Source organism: Musca vetustissima, unplaced genomic scaffold (assembly GCF_032173495.1).
Source record: "Musca vetustissima isolate MV318-11 ecotype Yass unplaced genomic scaffold, APGP_CSIRO_Mvet_v1 utg15918, whole genome shotgun sequence".
Classification (NCBI taxonomy): Eukaryota; Metazoa; Arthropoda; class Insecta; order Diptera; family Muscidae; genus Musca; species Musca vetustissima.
The window spans coordinates 41,350-59,786 of record NW_026879446.1 but is presented as its reverse complement, the minus strand read 5'-3'; the positions used below and the strand labels follow the sequence as shown (position 1 = coordinate 59,786).

The window sequence follows — 18,437 nt, the reverse complement described above, 5'->3', positions numbered from 1 at the left end:
GGTTTCCCATAAAATCCACATAAATGTTGGGACAAATGCAAGGATGAAAATCAGAAGGCAGTCGTAATGGAGTTCTGATTCTAAGATTCATGTCCTAAATTATTTTCTTGAAAATAATAAAAATAGATATGTTGATCCTTAAAGTACCTAAAATGTCACGAGAAATATCAAATCAGGTTTTACCATTATATGGTTGTAATATGCCTAATAGTTGGTTAATGTCTTTGAACTTATAAACACAATACTTTGCACATACCAAATACCAAAATGTATATCACAGAGAAAACTAATATACTAATATCTTTGCAAAATTCGATCATTAACTTCCTATGGAAATAGAACAATTATCAAAAAAAAACATGATATTACATATTCGTATTAAACACGTGATTATAAAATGTCAAATACCTCAATATGTCAACTTCTGATATATTAAATGAGGACATCTAATAACATGTAAACATTTTGTTAAGGTCTAACTTTGTAGATTCCCTAAATCGGTGGGGACAATAGTAGGTTGTCCATGTTCTGAAAAAATAATGTTCAAAATTACAGACATGCCGATAATTAAACGGGAAATATTTATGGTGCCCTTTAATATGTTAGGCCTAAAGTTTTTAACATTTTCATTACCAAATATCTTATGAGTAGTAGAAATGTATGTATGATAATAATGTATATCCAAATTTCAAAGTTCTATCTTAAATCGTGTAGGGTATAAAAAGCTAATGTAATATTGGGCTACCGTTATATGAAAGTCTTATAAATATATTGGGTTAAATGTAATTAAATAATTTAAATTTATTTTCCACGAATTCAATTATATCTACCGAAACTTTAGAAGACCAAAATAGCAACAAGACTCGCTCATAAACATAAAATTTTATATATACAGTACTGTAATGTTATTTTATGTGTGTTCGAACAAATACCAAGTTATTACAAAAATCTGTGGAGGGTATAAAAACCAACCAAAAAAGACGAAAATTATACATCAACTATATTGCTAAGCAAGACAACGTTTGCCAGGCCCGCTAATCTATATATGTATATAAATGCATTGCTGTTCGTTAGTCTCGCTAAAACTCGAGAACGGCTGAACGGATTTTTCTTATCATAGTCTTCAAATGTTCGTGGAGCTCCAGGGAAGGTTTAAAAGGTGAGAAAATCGAAAACCGCGAAAAATTTGCAAAAAAAATCATTATGAAGAATACTTGCATTTCCACGAATTTTGTTTCGAGCTATTTTGATTGCACCACGCCTTAGTTGCTGTTGTTAGATATTTTGGGGTAAAATGGTTGGTGGATCATTCCTCAAAGCTTTCATTTGTCAATTATTTAAAAATTTCCAAATATTTTAATTTTTTTAATTGGATTGACATTGTATTGAAACTATTTTATTTTAGAATATAGAAAATAACTGAGAAGTATATCGTTGAATGTACACGCTATCATTGTATATACACGTTATCCGTAAATTACATTTTGGAACAAACGCAAGGATGCAAATCAGAAGACATTCGGAATAGATTTCTGATTCTATGATCCATGACCTAGATTATTTTTATTGAAAAGAATAATAATAGTCCCATAGGGCCACGTTGTTCCTTAAAATACCAAAAATGTTGCTATGCCACGGGAAATTTCAAATCAGGTGTTACCATTATATGGTGGTTATATGCCTAATCGTTGGTCAATGTTTTTGAACTTATAAACACACCTCCTCTATATATCCAATACCAAAAATGTTTATCACAGAGAAAACTAATTTACAATGTTATTTTCTTTCCAAAATTCTATCGCTAAGAACAACTATCAAAAAACAGCAAAGTTAAAAAAAATCGGTCAAAAACATTTATTATAACAATTGAAGATCAGACTACAAAATTACAAATTCCTTAATATGTCTACTACGATGTATATAGTATTATGAGGTTGTAGGTTGTCCGTGCTCTGAAAAAATAATATTAAAAATTACAGGGACTCAGGTTTTAAACATACCGATAATTAAACAGGAAATATTTGTGGCATATTTTTAAAACTTTAAGCTATAGTGCATAATTTCTGGGAATAAGTTTTTCATTCGAATTCGGCTCAGGAATCCGTTATGTCAAACTGTAGAGGAAAATTCAGCCAAAGTCTTTATAATAACGAAAATGGGGCGGAACCTGTATGTAGGAGCATTATCAAAACTTTAACCTAAATAGAACAATTTCCGTAAAAATGTGACATATTACAGCTACTACGATGGTATTAGATATACATTAATAGTACCGTTGTATGAAAGCTACCTCAAAAAATGGACCAATATTGATCATTTTTGGTAGGATTCATTCTACCAAATAAAACAACCAAATGCCAAATTTCGGCTGATTAGATTAAAAACTTGCCCAAATCCCCCACAGCATCGAAAAATGTAGAGTACTATTACATATGTAGTGAGATTTTCTGCTCAATAAGTATCCCTAATATTAAATTAGATGCAATTATTTTAAATATGGGGGTGCCGTTATATGGGATGTACCCTAAAAAGTGAACAATAGGAGTAGTAATTTTTGTGCAAATTACAAAGCAATATCTTAAATATTGGAGGGTAAAAAAAGCTTACTTAACATTGGGCTACCGCTATGAGCAGGTCTTATAAATATATTGGAAAAATGTAGTTCATTCCCAAAATTTAATTGATATGTGCATTTAAATTTATTAAATTTAAATTATTTTCACGAATTCAAATATGAATAAATTATAAACATCAAATTGTAGATATTCAGTACTGTAATGACACATGTATGCTCTGATAAATACCAAGGTCCAGGATCTGTACACTCCACCTTATGGTGTAGAGTATAAATATTGCTGGGCAAGACAACGTTTGCCGGGCCCGCTAGTAATAAATAAATATAAATAATTTCGGGTAAGGAACTTCTCACCATATCATCATATTGAATATTTTCGTATTTTTTTAAGCCTTTAGGGGCCTAAGCCTACATATCCTTATTATAAAGTAACTGTTTGCATTTCGGCGTTTTTTTATATTCGAAAGTTTACTTCTTCTCAACAAACCTATGAAAAATTTATATGTATAACTAGCGGGCCCGGGAAACGTTGTCTTGCCCATCAATATTTATACTCTACACCATAAGGTGGAGTGTACAGATCTTGGACCTTGGTATTTATCAGAGCATACATGTGTCATTACAGTACTGAATATCTACAATTTGATGTTTATAATTTATTAATATTTGAATTCGTGAAAATAATTTAAATTTAATAAATTTAAATGCTCATATAAATTAGATTTTGGGAATGAACTACCCTTTTTTCCAATATATTTATAAGACCTGCTCATAACGGTAGCCCAATGTTAAGTAAGCTTTTTTTACCCTCCAATATTTAAGATAGTGCTTTGTAATTTGCATCCCATATAACGGCACCCCCATATTTAAAAGAATTACATCTAATTTAATATTAGGGATACTTATTGAGCAGAAAATCTCACTACATATGTAATAGTACTCTACATTTTTCGATGCTGTGGCGGATTTGGGCAAGTTTTTAAATCTAATCAGCCGAAATTTGGCAATTTGATGTTTTATTTGGTAGAATGAATCCTACTAAAAATGGTCAATATTGGTCCACTTTTTGAGGTAGCTTTCATACAACGGTACCATTAATGTATATCCATTCCCATCGTAGTAGCTGTAATATGTCACATTTTTACGGAAATTGTTCTATTTAGGTTAAAGTTTGGATAATGCTCCTACATACAGGTTCCGCCCCATTTTCGTTATTATAAAGACTTTGGCTGAATTTTCCTCTAAAGTTTGACATAACGGATTCCTGAGCCGAATTCGAATGAAAAACTTATTCCCAGAAATTATGCGCTATTGCTTAAAGTTTTAAAAATACGCCACAAATATTTCCTGTTTAATTATCGGTATGTTTAAAACCTAAGTCCCTGTAATTTTTAATAATATTTTTTCAGAGCACGGACAACCTACAACCTCATAATGCTATATACATCGGTAGTAGACATATTAAGGTATTTGTATTTTGTAGTCTGATCTTCAATTGTTATAATAAATGTTTTTGAGCGATTTTTTTTAATTTTGCTGTTCTTTAATAGTTGTTCTTAGTGAATTTTGGAAGGAAAATAACATTGTAAATTAGTTTTCTCTATGAAAAACATTTTTGGTATCGGATATATTGGAGGTGTTGTGTTTAAAAGTTCAAAAACATTGACCAACGATAAGGCATATAACCACCATATAACACCTGATTTGAAATTTCCTGTGGCATAGCAACATTTTAGGTACTTTAAGGAACAACGTGACCCTATATAACTATTATTATTCTTTTCAAGAAAAATAATCTAGGTCACGGATCATAGAATCAGAAATCTATTCCAAATGTCTTCTGATTTGCATCCTTGCGTTTGTTCCAAAATGCAATTTACGGATAAGGTGTACATACAATGATAGCGTGTACATTCAACGATATACTTCTCAGTTATTTATTGTATTCTAACATAAAATAGTTTTAATACAATATCAATCCAATTGAAAAAAATAAATAATAAAATATTTGGAAAATTTTTCAATAATCGACAAATGTAGTATTAAAGGAATGATACGCGGCCAATTTTTGCCCAAAATGTCTCAAAATAACATCTGTGACATGGTGCAACCAAAATAGCTCGATAATAAATTCGTGGAAATGCAAATATGCTTTATAATTTTTTTTTGCAAAATTTTCGCGATTTTCAAATCTTTTGAACCTTTTAAACCTTCCCTGAAGCTCCACTAACGTTTCATGACTAAGATAAGAAAAATCCTTTCAGCCGTTTTTGAGTTTTAGCGAGACTAACGAACAGCAATTCATTTTTATATATATATAGATAGATAAGTTAATATAATGTCAGCTTACTGTATAAATGTGAGATATAAGAAATTACAAGATATTTTTAATACTATTTTCTCACAAATTTATTTAATGCAATGAAACTCTACATTAACATGTTTTAGATAAAATTAGACTTAAAAGTAAATTGGTCAGATAAATATTTACATTATTCAAGCTTTCAACAACAGGATACCCGATTTAGAGAACTTTGGCATATTTTTGGTTGATATACGCCTTTGTGTGGTAGTTATGTGGTCGAATTGATGCAGCTAACGTCTGAATTAATTGATGATCCCTCTTGCTGGAAGATTCAAAGTCCAGGCTTCGTACACTGTAAGAATAGATACGAGAAATTGTTTAATATATATTTTATAATTTACTGTTTTAAGTTTCTCCACTCTTAGCATATTATTTAATTTTATTAATGATAATAATATAATATTAATAAGTAAAAATCCATATACATACAAATTAATAATTGTTTATCACAATAATATAATTAATTTTATAAATAAAAATTTGAACTTAAAACAACTCCACTCCATCACGAGATGTCATACATAATACATACTAAAAGACTTTTATATGGGGGCTATGTCAATAAATATTTTTATCACTTGTTGGCATACATTAGCTATAACATAGCGAATGTTGGATGTTTATCACTATTTTTTGTAACAGTTTTTGATAATTTCAATTTGTCAATATTAAACCAAAAATTGATTTTACAACTTATTGGAACAAATGTCTCATACCTAGAAACCAGGAATGGGTAACCATTTATTTGACATAAAATATCAAATATATCCCACTCGGTTAAAAATTCGTCCTCAAACTATAATTATATATTACTTCAAAATGTCATCTTAATTATCACGACGACGTGGTTTCAACAGACAAACTTGGCTAAACCGACAGAACATGATCAAAAATATGGGGTCTCTGACAATATTTCGAGGTGTTACTAACGGAATGACTCTATCTTATGGAAGAGAGCATGTCATAATAAGGAAGATAGTCTCGTGCACTGATATGTTCAAATTTTTTTTCTTGCTGTACCTTCATTGTCAAAAATTATAATTTTATTACCCCAAATTAATGTCAGTGACTCTCTGTCATAATTAAGCAAAGTTTTTTAATGGAAATAAAGATTTTTTAAATTGTAAAAGTATTTTATTATTTTATTGAGTATTGTTCCACTGACAAGTGATTTGTTGTTGCAATTTTTGTATCTGTACAAGTGATGTACCAATTCTAACTACGGGAAACGTCTGAATTTAATAAAAAAAATGGAAAATAATTCTTAATTCAACAGGAATATTAGAATTTCTAGCGGAATTTAAAAATATGAAAATTGTAGTAAAAAATATTACAAAGACATCTTATTTTAAATACTTAATAAAAAGAGCAGGGTAGAAATTGGATAGAATATGAGTGATAGTCAAATCGACATTGACAATTCTCAATATTCCCTAAAACAGGATATAAAATTGGCATAATATTGAGAGTTTGTACCAGTATAAATTTTATGTAATTTAAGATGTCTATTGAAAAAGCCTGTATTTATTGATAGTAAATAAAAAAATGGTAAATAATATTATCCTGTATTACAAAGTGCGAGGTGCGCGATTTTCCTAGGGTGCCGATAGAAAGACGATACAAACAATAGCGAAAGGATCAACGGTCAAAACATGAAATAATGTATGGTATTTCGTTGAATTCTATTGCAATTTGATTAAAATTAACATTTTTGGTTAGACAACCCATTTCTAACAATTTTTGAGCGTTTATATTTACGAAAATCACTCGATCTCAAATGTAAATTACAGATCATATACATAAAATACAATCCACTGGATTTGGGAACATGATTAAGGTGACGAATACGCCATTTTGGTAAAAAAACATTTTGGGATAGTCGTTACTCGAAATAGTAACGACTACAAATTATGGAATACTAAGACGATTTAGCCACCGGTTTTAATCATTCCGCTTTCCAAGGAAATCGTGATAAAAAAACTCGAACCTGACGATAATAAAATATATCGGCCATGCGTTATTAGTATCAGTCCACGCTTTGGGAAAATTGAGGACTTTGAATATCAGAAACGATAAGGAAATTATGTATAAATTTTCCGGACTTTCTGCAAACCCATGGAAGCACTTCCATACAACACTAATATCGTAGCTACGATAGCCGTGCCTAATGGGTGTGGAGGACTTCGTCAATTCTGAAATAAAAGAATTATTAAAAATTGAATAATAAGACCCTCTACCACCTTAATATAACGCAAGAAAATGTCTCGCCATTGATTTCAGTAAACTAAATAATGTTACTGTGGAAGATAAATGTCCTATCTCGGAGGTCTGAGTTATTCTATAGAACCTTGGTAAAGCATGGTACATCACAACAGCAACGTACACAGGATTTCATTTCTGGGGGGGCCCGTCAGTACAAAATGAAAAAATTCGCTGTTGCAAACATAAATTTACTGTGAAAAAAATTCATTTGGGGGGGGGGGGGGCCGGGCCCCCCTTGCGTACGTCCCTGCATCACAACACTTGTTGTGAAATCGGGATTATATCAGAACATGATCAAGCGAAAACATCATTTTTGGTGGCAACGGTAAGTATACATTTTACATACTTCCTATTTGGCAGAAGAATGCTCCCATGGATTGAGAGAGCGAATTTAACTGTTGTGTTATTGAGAATTTGCCATTCTTGCAAGGAAAATTTACTCAGTAAGAATTTTCTTGTACCATCAGCTGATATTTATTCAGCTGTTTTGTTATGTTTTATAAATAAATAAAATTGTTCTTAAGCATATTTATTGTTTTGTGAATTTTATTTTGATTTTGTAGCATAAAAATGGATGAAAAAACACAAGTAACAAATCGAGCAAATACATTAAAATTAGTTTGTCCCAACCCATCGCATTTTTGCATTAATTTCAATCTTCTTAATGTATAATATATTAGTGTTAAGTAAGTGGGTGACTGACAGATCATCGCCCAGACCAAACAGCTGAAGCTTGAAATTTTGAGTGTGGGTTGTTGTTGGTGTGTAGGCGTGAGATAACGCTGGGTTTTTGAAAATTTGAACTGTACTAAAATGTATCAAATATGGTACCGCTTGTATTAGACGAACGGGAAGAGCTAGAATTCTGAAATTTGGAATGTGGGTCACAGATGGAAAGTTAAAAAGATGTTTTTGAAAATTCGACCTATAAGTGTACGAAAAGTAGTAAACTTTACTAAATTTAGTTCTAATTGTATACATATTGAACATATATAGCTAAAATCTTGAAATTTTATATGGAATACAGGTTGTGAAGAGGTGTTGATGTATGGAAATGGTTTAAGAAATTGGTATTTATGTGTATAACAAGTACAAAATGGTTCTAATTTTGGTACTATTTGCATTTAGTTGAGCGTATAGAGATTGAATCCTGAAAATAGGAATTAGGACTACTGTTGGAGTACAGGATTGAGGTAGCTTAAAAATCATACTTATGTGTACGAAAAGTACTAAATTTGGGAATTAAAATGACAGTTGGAGTGTAGGATTGAGTAGTTTAGGAAATTCGTATTTATTGGTACGAAGAATGCTATATGGTACTAAATTTAGTATGATTTTGCTTGAACGGATAGAGCTGAAAACTGGAATTAAGATTACTGTTGAAGATTGAGCTATTGAGACATCTTTGGAAATTCGCAATTATGTGTACGAAAAGTACTAAACGGCAATAGATTTGGTAAAATTAGTATTTTGGTTAACGGAGAGAGCTCGAAACCTAAAATTTGGAATAATGGTGTTGGAACAAGCATTGAGAAATGGATACTTATGTGTACTAAATGGTACTATATTTGGTACAACTTGATCATGTGTGAACGGATTGAGCTGGACTTCAGGATTTTGGAATTAAAATTACTGTTGGAGTGTAGGATTGAGGTAGTTAGGAATTATAGAAACAAAAAGTACTAAATGGTACCAAATAGTTTACAAATTGTTTTTGTGTGAACAGATAGGGCTGAAATCCTGAAATTTTGAGTTAAAATTACAGTTGAATTGCAGGGTTGAGATATGTCGGTAGTTTTAAAAATTCGTCATTATGTGTACTAAATGGTACTAAATTTGGTACATTTTAGATTTGAGTAAACGAATAGAGATGGAAAACTTAAATTTGGAATGAAAATTACTTATGGATACGATAAGCACTAAATGGTACTTAATATGGTGTAGAATTGAATAGAATTGTTAGGAGTGTAGAATTGAGACATGGAGGTAGTTTAGAAAATGTGTAATATGGTATTAAGTTTAGTACAATTTAGATTTGAATGAAAGGATCGATATGGAAAACTTATATTTGAAAATAAAATTACTGTTAGAGTATAGTGTTGAAAATTCGAATTCATAAGTACGAAAAGTACTGAGTGGTACAAAATCTGGTACAATTTGATGTTTGGTGAACATATAGAGCTGGAATTCTTTAATTTGGACTAACGATTACTATTTGAAAGCAGGATTGAGGTAATTTTGGAAATACGTACTTAGGAGTATGAAAAAAAACTAAATTTGGTACAATTTGAACTTTGATGGAATAAGGATTTCGGTTAACGTGTAAGATTGATGTTGTTTTAGAAATTCTTACTTATGAGTATGAAAAGTGCTAAATGATACTAAATTTGGTACAATTTTGATTTGGGTGAATGGATAGAGCTGGAATCCTGAAATTTGGAATGTAGATTATTGATTAGGTGTAGGATTGAGCTACGGAAATTCATGTTCATTCGAGTTCATGTTTACGAATAGTATTGAATGCACTAATTTTAGTACAATTTTCATTTGGGTAACGCCGTGATATGCTAAACCTTTCCATATGATCAATTTCAAAAAATGTATTATACTGGAGTAAAAACTTTACTTCATCATGTCACCACGCGCCAATTGGGCGACCTATCTCTGGAACGGGCTATACCAAAACATGTCGTAAAATTGGGTTTATTTTAAAACTCGAGTCTGTATATCTTAAATATAGCATTCTAAAGGTACACAAAGTACTCAGTAAATGTTATTGGAGTATAGAAACAAAGGAAATGTATATCTTAAATATTGCGTGCTAAAAGTACAATGCAATTTTGTGTATATGGGAAATTACAAAAATCTTTTAAATTCCTTGAAGCTGAGGTTTGCAAGGTTATAACTCGCGAAATATGAACATATTGCATATAATTCAAATTCATTTCTATAAAATGAAGCGTTTTTGTCCAAATATTGGTAATAAATAATAAGTTGCGTGGAAGCTGTGATGGTGGTAATGTAAAAATATGTGTGAAAATGTGTTGAAGCCAACGAGTTTTTTTGTGTTCCTTCCTGATTTGTGGCTAAACTACACAACGCACGCATATGTGATCAGTGACTAAGTTGCAGAATACCCCATGGACAACATGGTTCTAATGTATGATTTTTCGATATAATCACTGCATCCACCCGAAATGGATGATGACATTTTGAAGCCTGATTTTCGATGTTTTTTGAATCCAGATAATGGACTAAACTGATTATAGGATTGTAGAACTCGTGATTTGGCTACGTTTAGTGTATATCTCATGAATGTGCTCACCGTAGCTTCTTTGCAATTTAGTTCCGAAGACGAAAATTTGGTGCGTAATTTTTTATAAAAAACATATATTTTGAGTCTAAAATTAAGAAAGTCCATTCAAATTCCGTGGAACCCCGCGTGATTTTAGTTTTTTTACGTGCCGGATCTAATGAGCCCATCCATGTTCAATTCCGCCCAATAAAACGGCGGATATAGGAACCTTGAATGTGGGAAAAACTGCAAAAACATATTTTGACAAATTCGCGTATATAATCGCGTTTTTCTTCGAATTGATTTTAAATACATTCATGATTGTGTTATCATATTCGCGAATCTGTGTGAAAATCGGTCAAAAATATATCGATACGCGAATAATATGCGGTTCTTCACCGATCCTTTTAAAATAGGCGTCATATATTTTCGAAGATTAAGGCAAAACCGTATTCCCTTAACCATACTAAAAAATTTAAAATTCAAAAAAAAAAAGTTCTGTCTTATTAAAAAAATTAATTTATTTTATTTTCAGATATCCTTATGCTTCTTTTTGTTTTTTAGCGAATATTGTACCTTATTTCAATGTGATTTGACAAGTATGCAAAGAAAACAAATGTGTTTATACATTTGTGAAGAAATTCGCGAATTGCAACAAAAAGGAATCCATTTAATATATTTTTGAAATACAAGATTTAAAACCGCTATAACTTTTGTGCGCAGCATCCAAATTTGTGAACGCGAACAGATTTCGAATCAGCATATTTTTCTTAACCTATGTACCAAAAATCATAAATGTGCTCCCAAAAAAATTTTTTTAATGGAATTTTGTAATTTCCCATATAATTTTCAACGTGCCGAAATTATTTTTAATTTAAACAATTAATAGTTTTCAAAAAATTAGAAAATTATATAAATTATAAACGGAATTTCAACTGTAGTTTGAATTTTGTGCATTAGAATTACATTAAGTATAATTTAAAACATTTTTTCAATGCTTAGTTAAAATGGAGAATATATCAGCTTACTATTGTTATAATTTTTATGTGTCGTTATAATTGCTCTTTACCAAAATAAGTCTTAAAGCTTTATCAAACATATTTAGTAAAAAAATTACCTGGAATAGTTGCTTCTTAAAATTCGTTCCGCCCATGTCTGTGGTCTGGGTATTTCTCTAGAGACACCTTTTTGCCTTTTATCTAAGTAGTCAATAACATCATCGTAGTAATTCGTTCTATAATTATACATGTATTTGTACTGCAGGAATTTTGGCCTAATATAAAATAATGCCTAAATTAATTTTTCGAAGAAGGTACATGAGGTTTCTGCTCACCTAACCCAATGTCTGTATAATTGGACAGGTTTTCTGTAGCCATCATCTTCCACTGGTGGAGGAGGTGGTGCCACATCAGCATCCGTCGTCACTGGCGCATCCGCAGATGGAGCATCGCTTGCAGACGTTTGGCTTGCTGGAGGCGCTTGAGTTTCTGTAGCCGCGGGTTGTGGTGCTACAGCGACTTCAGGCTGTTGCTCAGAATCATCAGCTCCCCATGGATCCTCTTCATCTCCCATTTCTAAAATTAAATGTTTATAACAGATACAAAGTAGTTTTAAATGAAAGGCATGATTGATAACATTAGATTCGTTTTTCACTACTTCTTATTCCTATAAATACAAAGGGAGTTGTTAGTCTGCTACCGGGCGCGTCCCCAGGTTGCGGGTAAGGGGGAGGTGGATGATCATGATAGACCAAAACAAAATATATATATATATATGGTTAGAGTCGAAAATAAGCTAAAGTTACGGTGCAGAAGATGACTGAGGAAAAGAGAACAAATGAGAGCACGTTTTTACAATTTACGCTAGCGTATGATTTTTGGTTGGCTCTGATATCAGGAAGACGAGCGAGTGTTATCGAAGATAATCTCAATCAGTCATATGTTTCCAATTATTTCATTATTATGCCTTTGACAGTATTCAACTTTCAAAATTTAAATGAAATTCCCTCCTTTGAAATGTACGCATGTCATGTGCTCAGTGTCAAAAATTGCTAGATTATTTTTATTTTATAATATTTTCAAGTCCCCTGCCTCCAAAACCTATAAATATAATTTCATGGTACAATAATACAAGGTAGGGTAGCTTGAGTTGAATAACAAAAAAGCAACTATGTAGGAGGTGGCTTATTCAGTCTTATTTGACATTTTTCAACACATAACTTAAAACGCGAAAAATGTATGAAAGTTTATGACTTCTTTCCAAAATACTGTAATACCATGAAATAATTATTTCATCCATAACAAAGTAAATACTTCCAGGCGGACGCGATAAAAAAGCCATTTTCATTTCCATTAAATTTGAATATTTTTCAATTTCTTTTAAGTAGTATTCATAACAATACACACACATACACCTTAGTATGTTTTTACACGTTAGATTGGTTCCAGAAGAAGCCGTGTAAAAAAAGACATTGATCTTATACATAAAGGGAATTCCCCTAAATTTCACATTTGCTTTGACCAGTAAAAATTGTTTGTACGCGCTAAAGGGGAATTCACTTAAATCTTTAAGCTAGTGTTCGCAAATATACTATCGATGGTTTCAGGCTTTTTTCTTTCATAAATACTTTTTTTGTGATATGAACATACTTCGCAAAAATTTAATATGACAAAAAAATTTAAGTACATAAAATTTCAAATCGTGCTAAATGTAATAAAATCGTCTAAAAAATTAAAAATATTAAATTTTCAAACCGTGTTATATCAAAACCGTGTACAAAAAGACCGTGTAAAAACAGACTTAGGTGTATACAAAATATGTATTTTGATTTGATAGAACAAGCCACCTTGAAAAAAAAAATTACAATCAGTTGGTAACTGTGCCCTACTTTGTAATAATTACACCATGTATAATTTCTAACGCCCATATTCACATCTTGAAAACAATGTATAGCTTAAGAATTTTTAAAATTTGAATTTGTTGAAAATATGTCGATCGACTTACATGAAATTTTTTGTAATTTATTGTTCTTTTTATTTGAAATCAAACCAACTATCAATTTCTCATGCCTTCCATAGTTATGTCACGAAACGTCAACAATTTAGCACCGTATTGCGCCGTATACGATCTCTTATCGATCATCAACAATATAAAATTCACAAAACAATAAATTTGCTTGAGAACAATTTATTATTTTTATTTTATAATATTTTACAAATTATTGAGTAAACAAACGAACTTAAAATGAGTAAGAAGAATTAAAAAAACATCAGCGCTACAAACTGAATTGATTCTAGAAGGACAAGTGTTAAGTTTCGTGAAAATCGGTTCAGATATAGATATAGCTACCATATGTTCGTCCAATTTCCTGTAAATTGTGCCCTATACACATAGTTTGCCCAATTAAAAATTGCCCAATCAAAAATTTGGAATATCGAGCAAGATTCATTTTAAAACAATAATAAGCGTGTTAAGTTTTACACTCTACGATCACTAATTTTATCGATAGCCAATCATAATACAAAATACCAAATTACCGCAAATTCTAAAAATGCGGATATGTTTTATTTAATGAGAACCCAAAATATCAAATAACAACCAGTTCGGTTGGAAAACACGCACAAAATCTCCAAAACCCCGAATTTTGGGGTGTACAGTTCCGAAACTTGGGTAAATATACAATGAGAACCAAATTACAGCCAACTCAATGGGAAAACGTGTCCAAAATACCGAATATTGGAGGTACCATTATATGGAGGCTACACCAAAACGTGGAATGATATATGCTATTTGCAATACCAAACATCGTAAGAATACTAGCAATGTCTGCGCAAAGATTTAGAGCTCAATCTTAAGTTTTGCGATCTCTATCGTAAGTTCAAGAGGCGGACATGTGTAAATCGACAAAGAATTTTATTCTGATCAAGAGTTTTATGGACACTTCAGCGGTCACTTACACAACTTTCGGAAGTAAAATAAAACTTTGAATTTTAAATAAATCAAACCCAAGGATTTTTTTTAATTCACACTTAATTCTTTTTGTAGTACTTTAGGAGTAAAAGCCACAAAAGAGCGGTTACTCACGCGATTTCTAATATATACCTGACTTTTTATTGTTAATAATGGGAAAACTCTGCAATGTATGTGAACTTTAATGATCTTTTTTGGTAACTTACGTTTTTGATTTTGCAGTTTTTATTTCTGCAGTGTTTGCATTTGTACTCCTTATATTGAAGTCCTTATCCCAGGAACAAAAAGACAAAATACTAAAGTGTTTTTCTTTTTATTTTTTGTCGTTATTTCACGTATTTGAGTACAATTGAAGAAAAAATTCTTTGACTTTGGTTTATCTTTTGCGGAGATGTCCATATACTGGTGCGGTCTCCGGTGAATATTTCGAGTTGTTTAATATTCACTCCACCTTATGGTGGAGGGTATAATAATGACGAGTTTTCAATTTTGTTAATTAAATCCGTTTCAGATTTATAAATATGTTCGTCCGATTTCATTTAAGGGAACCCCCCCCATTCTCGATTTTTTATTTTTAAGATTTTAAATGGGCTGGTAAATGAATACCAATGCTTGTTAAGGTTTGTAACTTTGCACATATATATTTGAAGATTTAAAAAGGAAGAAAAATAATTTACAAAAAAATGTTGTTGTTGTTTTGTTGTTGTTTTTTGTGATCAAAGAAAAGTCCTTATTTTTGATGGCGGGCATGATAACTCCTCACTGGAACATCGGAATTCGAAAATTCCAACGGTGTTAGAAAGAGTACATGTCTGGCTCTCGTATGAACTAGGATTATTGACCTCGCTCTAAAATTAACAAAATGGCGGACCTTTGAAAAAATATTTTTGAAAAATCACCGATTTTTTACCAAAAACCAAGTTAAAAAATAAGGAAGATCTTCACCGATTGGCTTTATCCTAGTTCATACGATAGCAGTACACTCACAGAGATACGTGTAAAAATTTGAAATCGATTGGGTTATTAGTTTTTGAGTTATCGTGCCCGCCATTCGCAAAAAAATGTTTAGAGAAAAACGCGTTTAAAGTTTGAGAAGCCCTTCAGCCGTCACTTGATGCTGACACAATAAATCGGCTATATCTTCAAGAGTTCTTGAGATTTTAACTTGAAATTTTGCAGGGACATTCTTGAATTAGTGTAGATTGGAATTAAGTCAACAAAAATTTTGACCCCGAGAATGGGGGGGGGTCCCCTTAAATGGTGCACCATGTAACCAAAAATTGTATACAGCTTAACGGAAAAAATCTCGAATGACATGTGTTAAATTAGATATAGCTCCTATATATTTTCCATATTATAGTTTTTCCTATTTGATCTTTGGACAGGACGGGGTCCTACAGCATACATATTTATACGTGTCAAGTTTAATTCAAATCGATCGATCGGGCAGATATATCCTGTTTTCAATACCAATCATCCTAGGAGCAATAAAAATGCATATACTAAACTTTAATTTGTTCAAGATTATAAATATTTTATGGGGTTTGCGTTGAATATTTCGAGGTATTGCAACGAAATGACAAAGGCGACATGATCCTTAGAGATCAATTTTCCATATGGGATATAGACATATACAAGTGATTTAAACCTTTTGCGTGTCCATATTTAAAAAAAAAATCCACCGGGAAACTTTCTACCCGTCTCAAAATGTCCGGAATTAAAAAGACGGATAGTCTACGATAGCAAAAATTATATTTCCGATGAGAGCTTAATATAACGGACGGGCTTGAATTGATTTAGTGATTTTAACAAAAAATATATGTGTACATAAATATTACGGAATATATTTTTTACCTTGTGTTGTATTCCTTGATATTAAAATTTACAATATTTAAAATATGCTACAGGTAAATGGTTACGACATAATTTTTTTTAATTCAACATAAAATACATTCACATACACACATTTTCTTCATTCATTTTCTTCAGAATTATTCACTTTTGTTATAATTCTAACAATTGTAGTAAACAAATACATTTTTTTATTATTTATTTCAATCGAAGGGTATTTGTTCTTCGAATACCAAATGCTCTTTTCTATTTCTCACTCACTAGAACTCTTTATTTGCTTGCAAAACCCAAAATGAGTAATCTTTCATTATTTCGACGAACGAATGGACATTTTAAATTAAAAAACAGGCTGAAAGTCTTTTTACAGTTTGTAATGTATAAGCCACATTTACACATTTTTATACAAAGTCGTAGAAAAATTCATGATATTTGCATTGGTACCGATGACAGAATGTGTTACTATTCTTTTGAAAATTAAATAATATACGCTTTAAATATAGTATTTCAATTCTGAAATACGAATTACATTTTGCAATTCACAAAATATTTCAAATAACGATTTGTTTTAACTTAACGTGCATAAAACAAAATGGATTATGTATATGTATGTATTTTTGAATATGGAACATAATTTAAAATATGTTCAATTTGTGTTAGAAACTCTAACTTTCAAATTGACTTAGGTTGATTACGGAATATCATGAATATCATGTTCATGTTGATTTCGTGAAAAAGTTTTACAAAGTAAAGTAAAATCATTAATTAGGCAAGATCCTTCAAAAAACTAAACATTTATCCACAATTAACGCCATCTAGTGCGTTTACGTCAAAATCATGCTACTTTATTATTGCAGCATATCTTCTATATCAGATCACAAAATTAGTTCAATGATCAGCACCTCCACATTCATGCACTAAAAACTTTAAAAACTTCTCCTTCCTAATAATGCGTGCTTAGTCGTGGGACAAATCTCTTTGCCTGTAAATAACTCTTTACTTTATTTCGTGTCGATACTGATGAAAATATGATTTTTAATTTATAAAAGGACATAAAATCTCACCTCTTAATGTTACTGACAAAACGACTTATTGGAAGAGTAGTATAAAAAAGACTAAATGTAAAAAATATTCAATACCGCTATTTTCGTTTAGTTCTGGTACATTACTTCATATACGAACTTAGTTAACACCTATGCGGAAATAAATTTTGGCAAATGATTTAGACATTCATATTTCATTGAAAAAGAAAATTATACTACTAAAGTGGTAAAAATCAATATGAGAATGGTCGTTGTAAATATTACATTGGTCGTGTATATCTATTACAAATGTATCTCCCTTAAAATTTTGTAAAGATAAATGATACAGACATTGATATTTAAGGTAAAAGTAAAATATACTTCTAAAGTGATAAAAACCATTATGTGGTCGTTGTTAATATTAAATTGTACGTGCATCTCTCGTTCTCGTAGTTCGCTCTACAAATTATGTACATAAATTAAATATATTCATTTACTAGCGGGCCCGGCAAACGTTGTCTTGCCCAGCAATATTTATACTCTACACCATAAGGTGGACTGTACAGATCCTGGACCTTGGTATTTATCAGAGCATACATGTGTCATTACATATTACAATATCTACAATTTGATGTTTATAATTTATTAATATTTGAATTCGTGAAAATAATTTAAATTTAATAAATTTAAATGCACATATAAATTAGATTTTTGGAATGAACTACATTTTTTCCAATATATTTATAAGACCCAGAGATGGTCCGTCAGAAATAGTGACGTAAATGACATACATTTCCGACGTATAATACATACGTCAAAACGTCGGAAACCCACCCAAAACCATTAAGTTTTTGACAAAATAGCTACTTCCATTAATCAATTTGGACATTACATTTGCTTTACTCAAATCCATATCAAATTTCAAAATTTTCTTCTCCGAAAAGTTTAGAATTTTTTATCAGTTCTAGTAAGGAATAGTCTGATATATGTAAAAATAATATATGTATATTCTTGAAAATAACAGTATATGGTAATGATATTCAAATAAATGACGTTTAATACTTTTATTACATTTTATCACACGGACCATCCCTGATTAGA

The 18,437-nt window shown here is 30.9% G+C and overlaps 1 protein-coding gene across 1 annotated transcript; it reads right to left on the bottom strand.

Annotated features, from left to right (window-relative positions):
* Window positions 1–5,094: 5,094 nt before the first annotated feature.
* LOC133324353 (flightin) lies at window positions 5,095–17,452 on the bottom strand. Its single transcript, XM_061533197.1, has 4 exons — window positions 17,379–17,452; window positions 11,831–12,071; window positions 11,615–11,770; window positions 5,095–5,232 (listed from the first exon to the last, which is right to left on the bottom strand). Exons 2-4 carry the CDS (start codon window positions 12,067–12,069, stop codon window positions 5,100–5,102), a joined length of 528 nt encoding a protein of 175 aa, XP_061389181.1. The 5' UTR covers window positions 12,070–12,071; window positions 17,379–17,452; the 3' UTR covers window positions 5,095–5,099.
* Window positions 17,453–18,437: the final 985 nt, after the last annotated feature.

Bases quoted from the DNA above. Each gene is read 5' to 3' on its own strand.
- LOC133324353 (XM_061533197.1), bottom strand. From the start codon at position 12,069: ATGGGAGATGAAGAGGATCCATGGGGAGCTGATGATTCTGAGCAACAG. The intron at 11,771-11,830 runs GTGAGCAGAAAC...ATTTTATATTAG, and splicing joins TTATACAGACATTGGGTTAG to GCCAAAATTCCTGCAGTACA. The intron at 5,233-11,614 runs GTAATTTTTTTA...CTATTCTTACAG, and splicing joins TTAAGAAGCAACTATTCCAG to TGTACGAAGCCTGGACTTTG.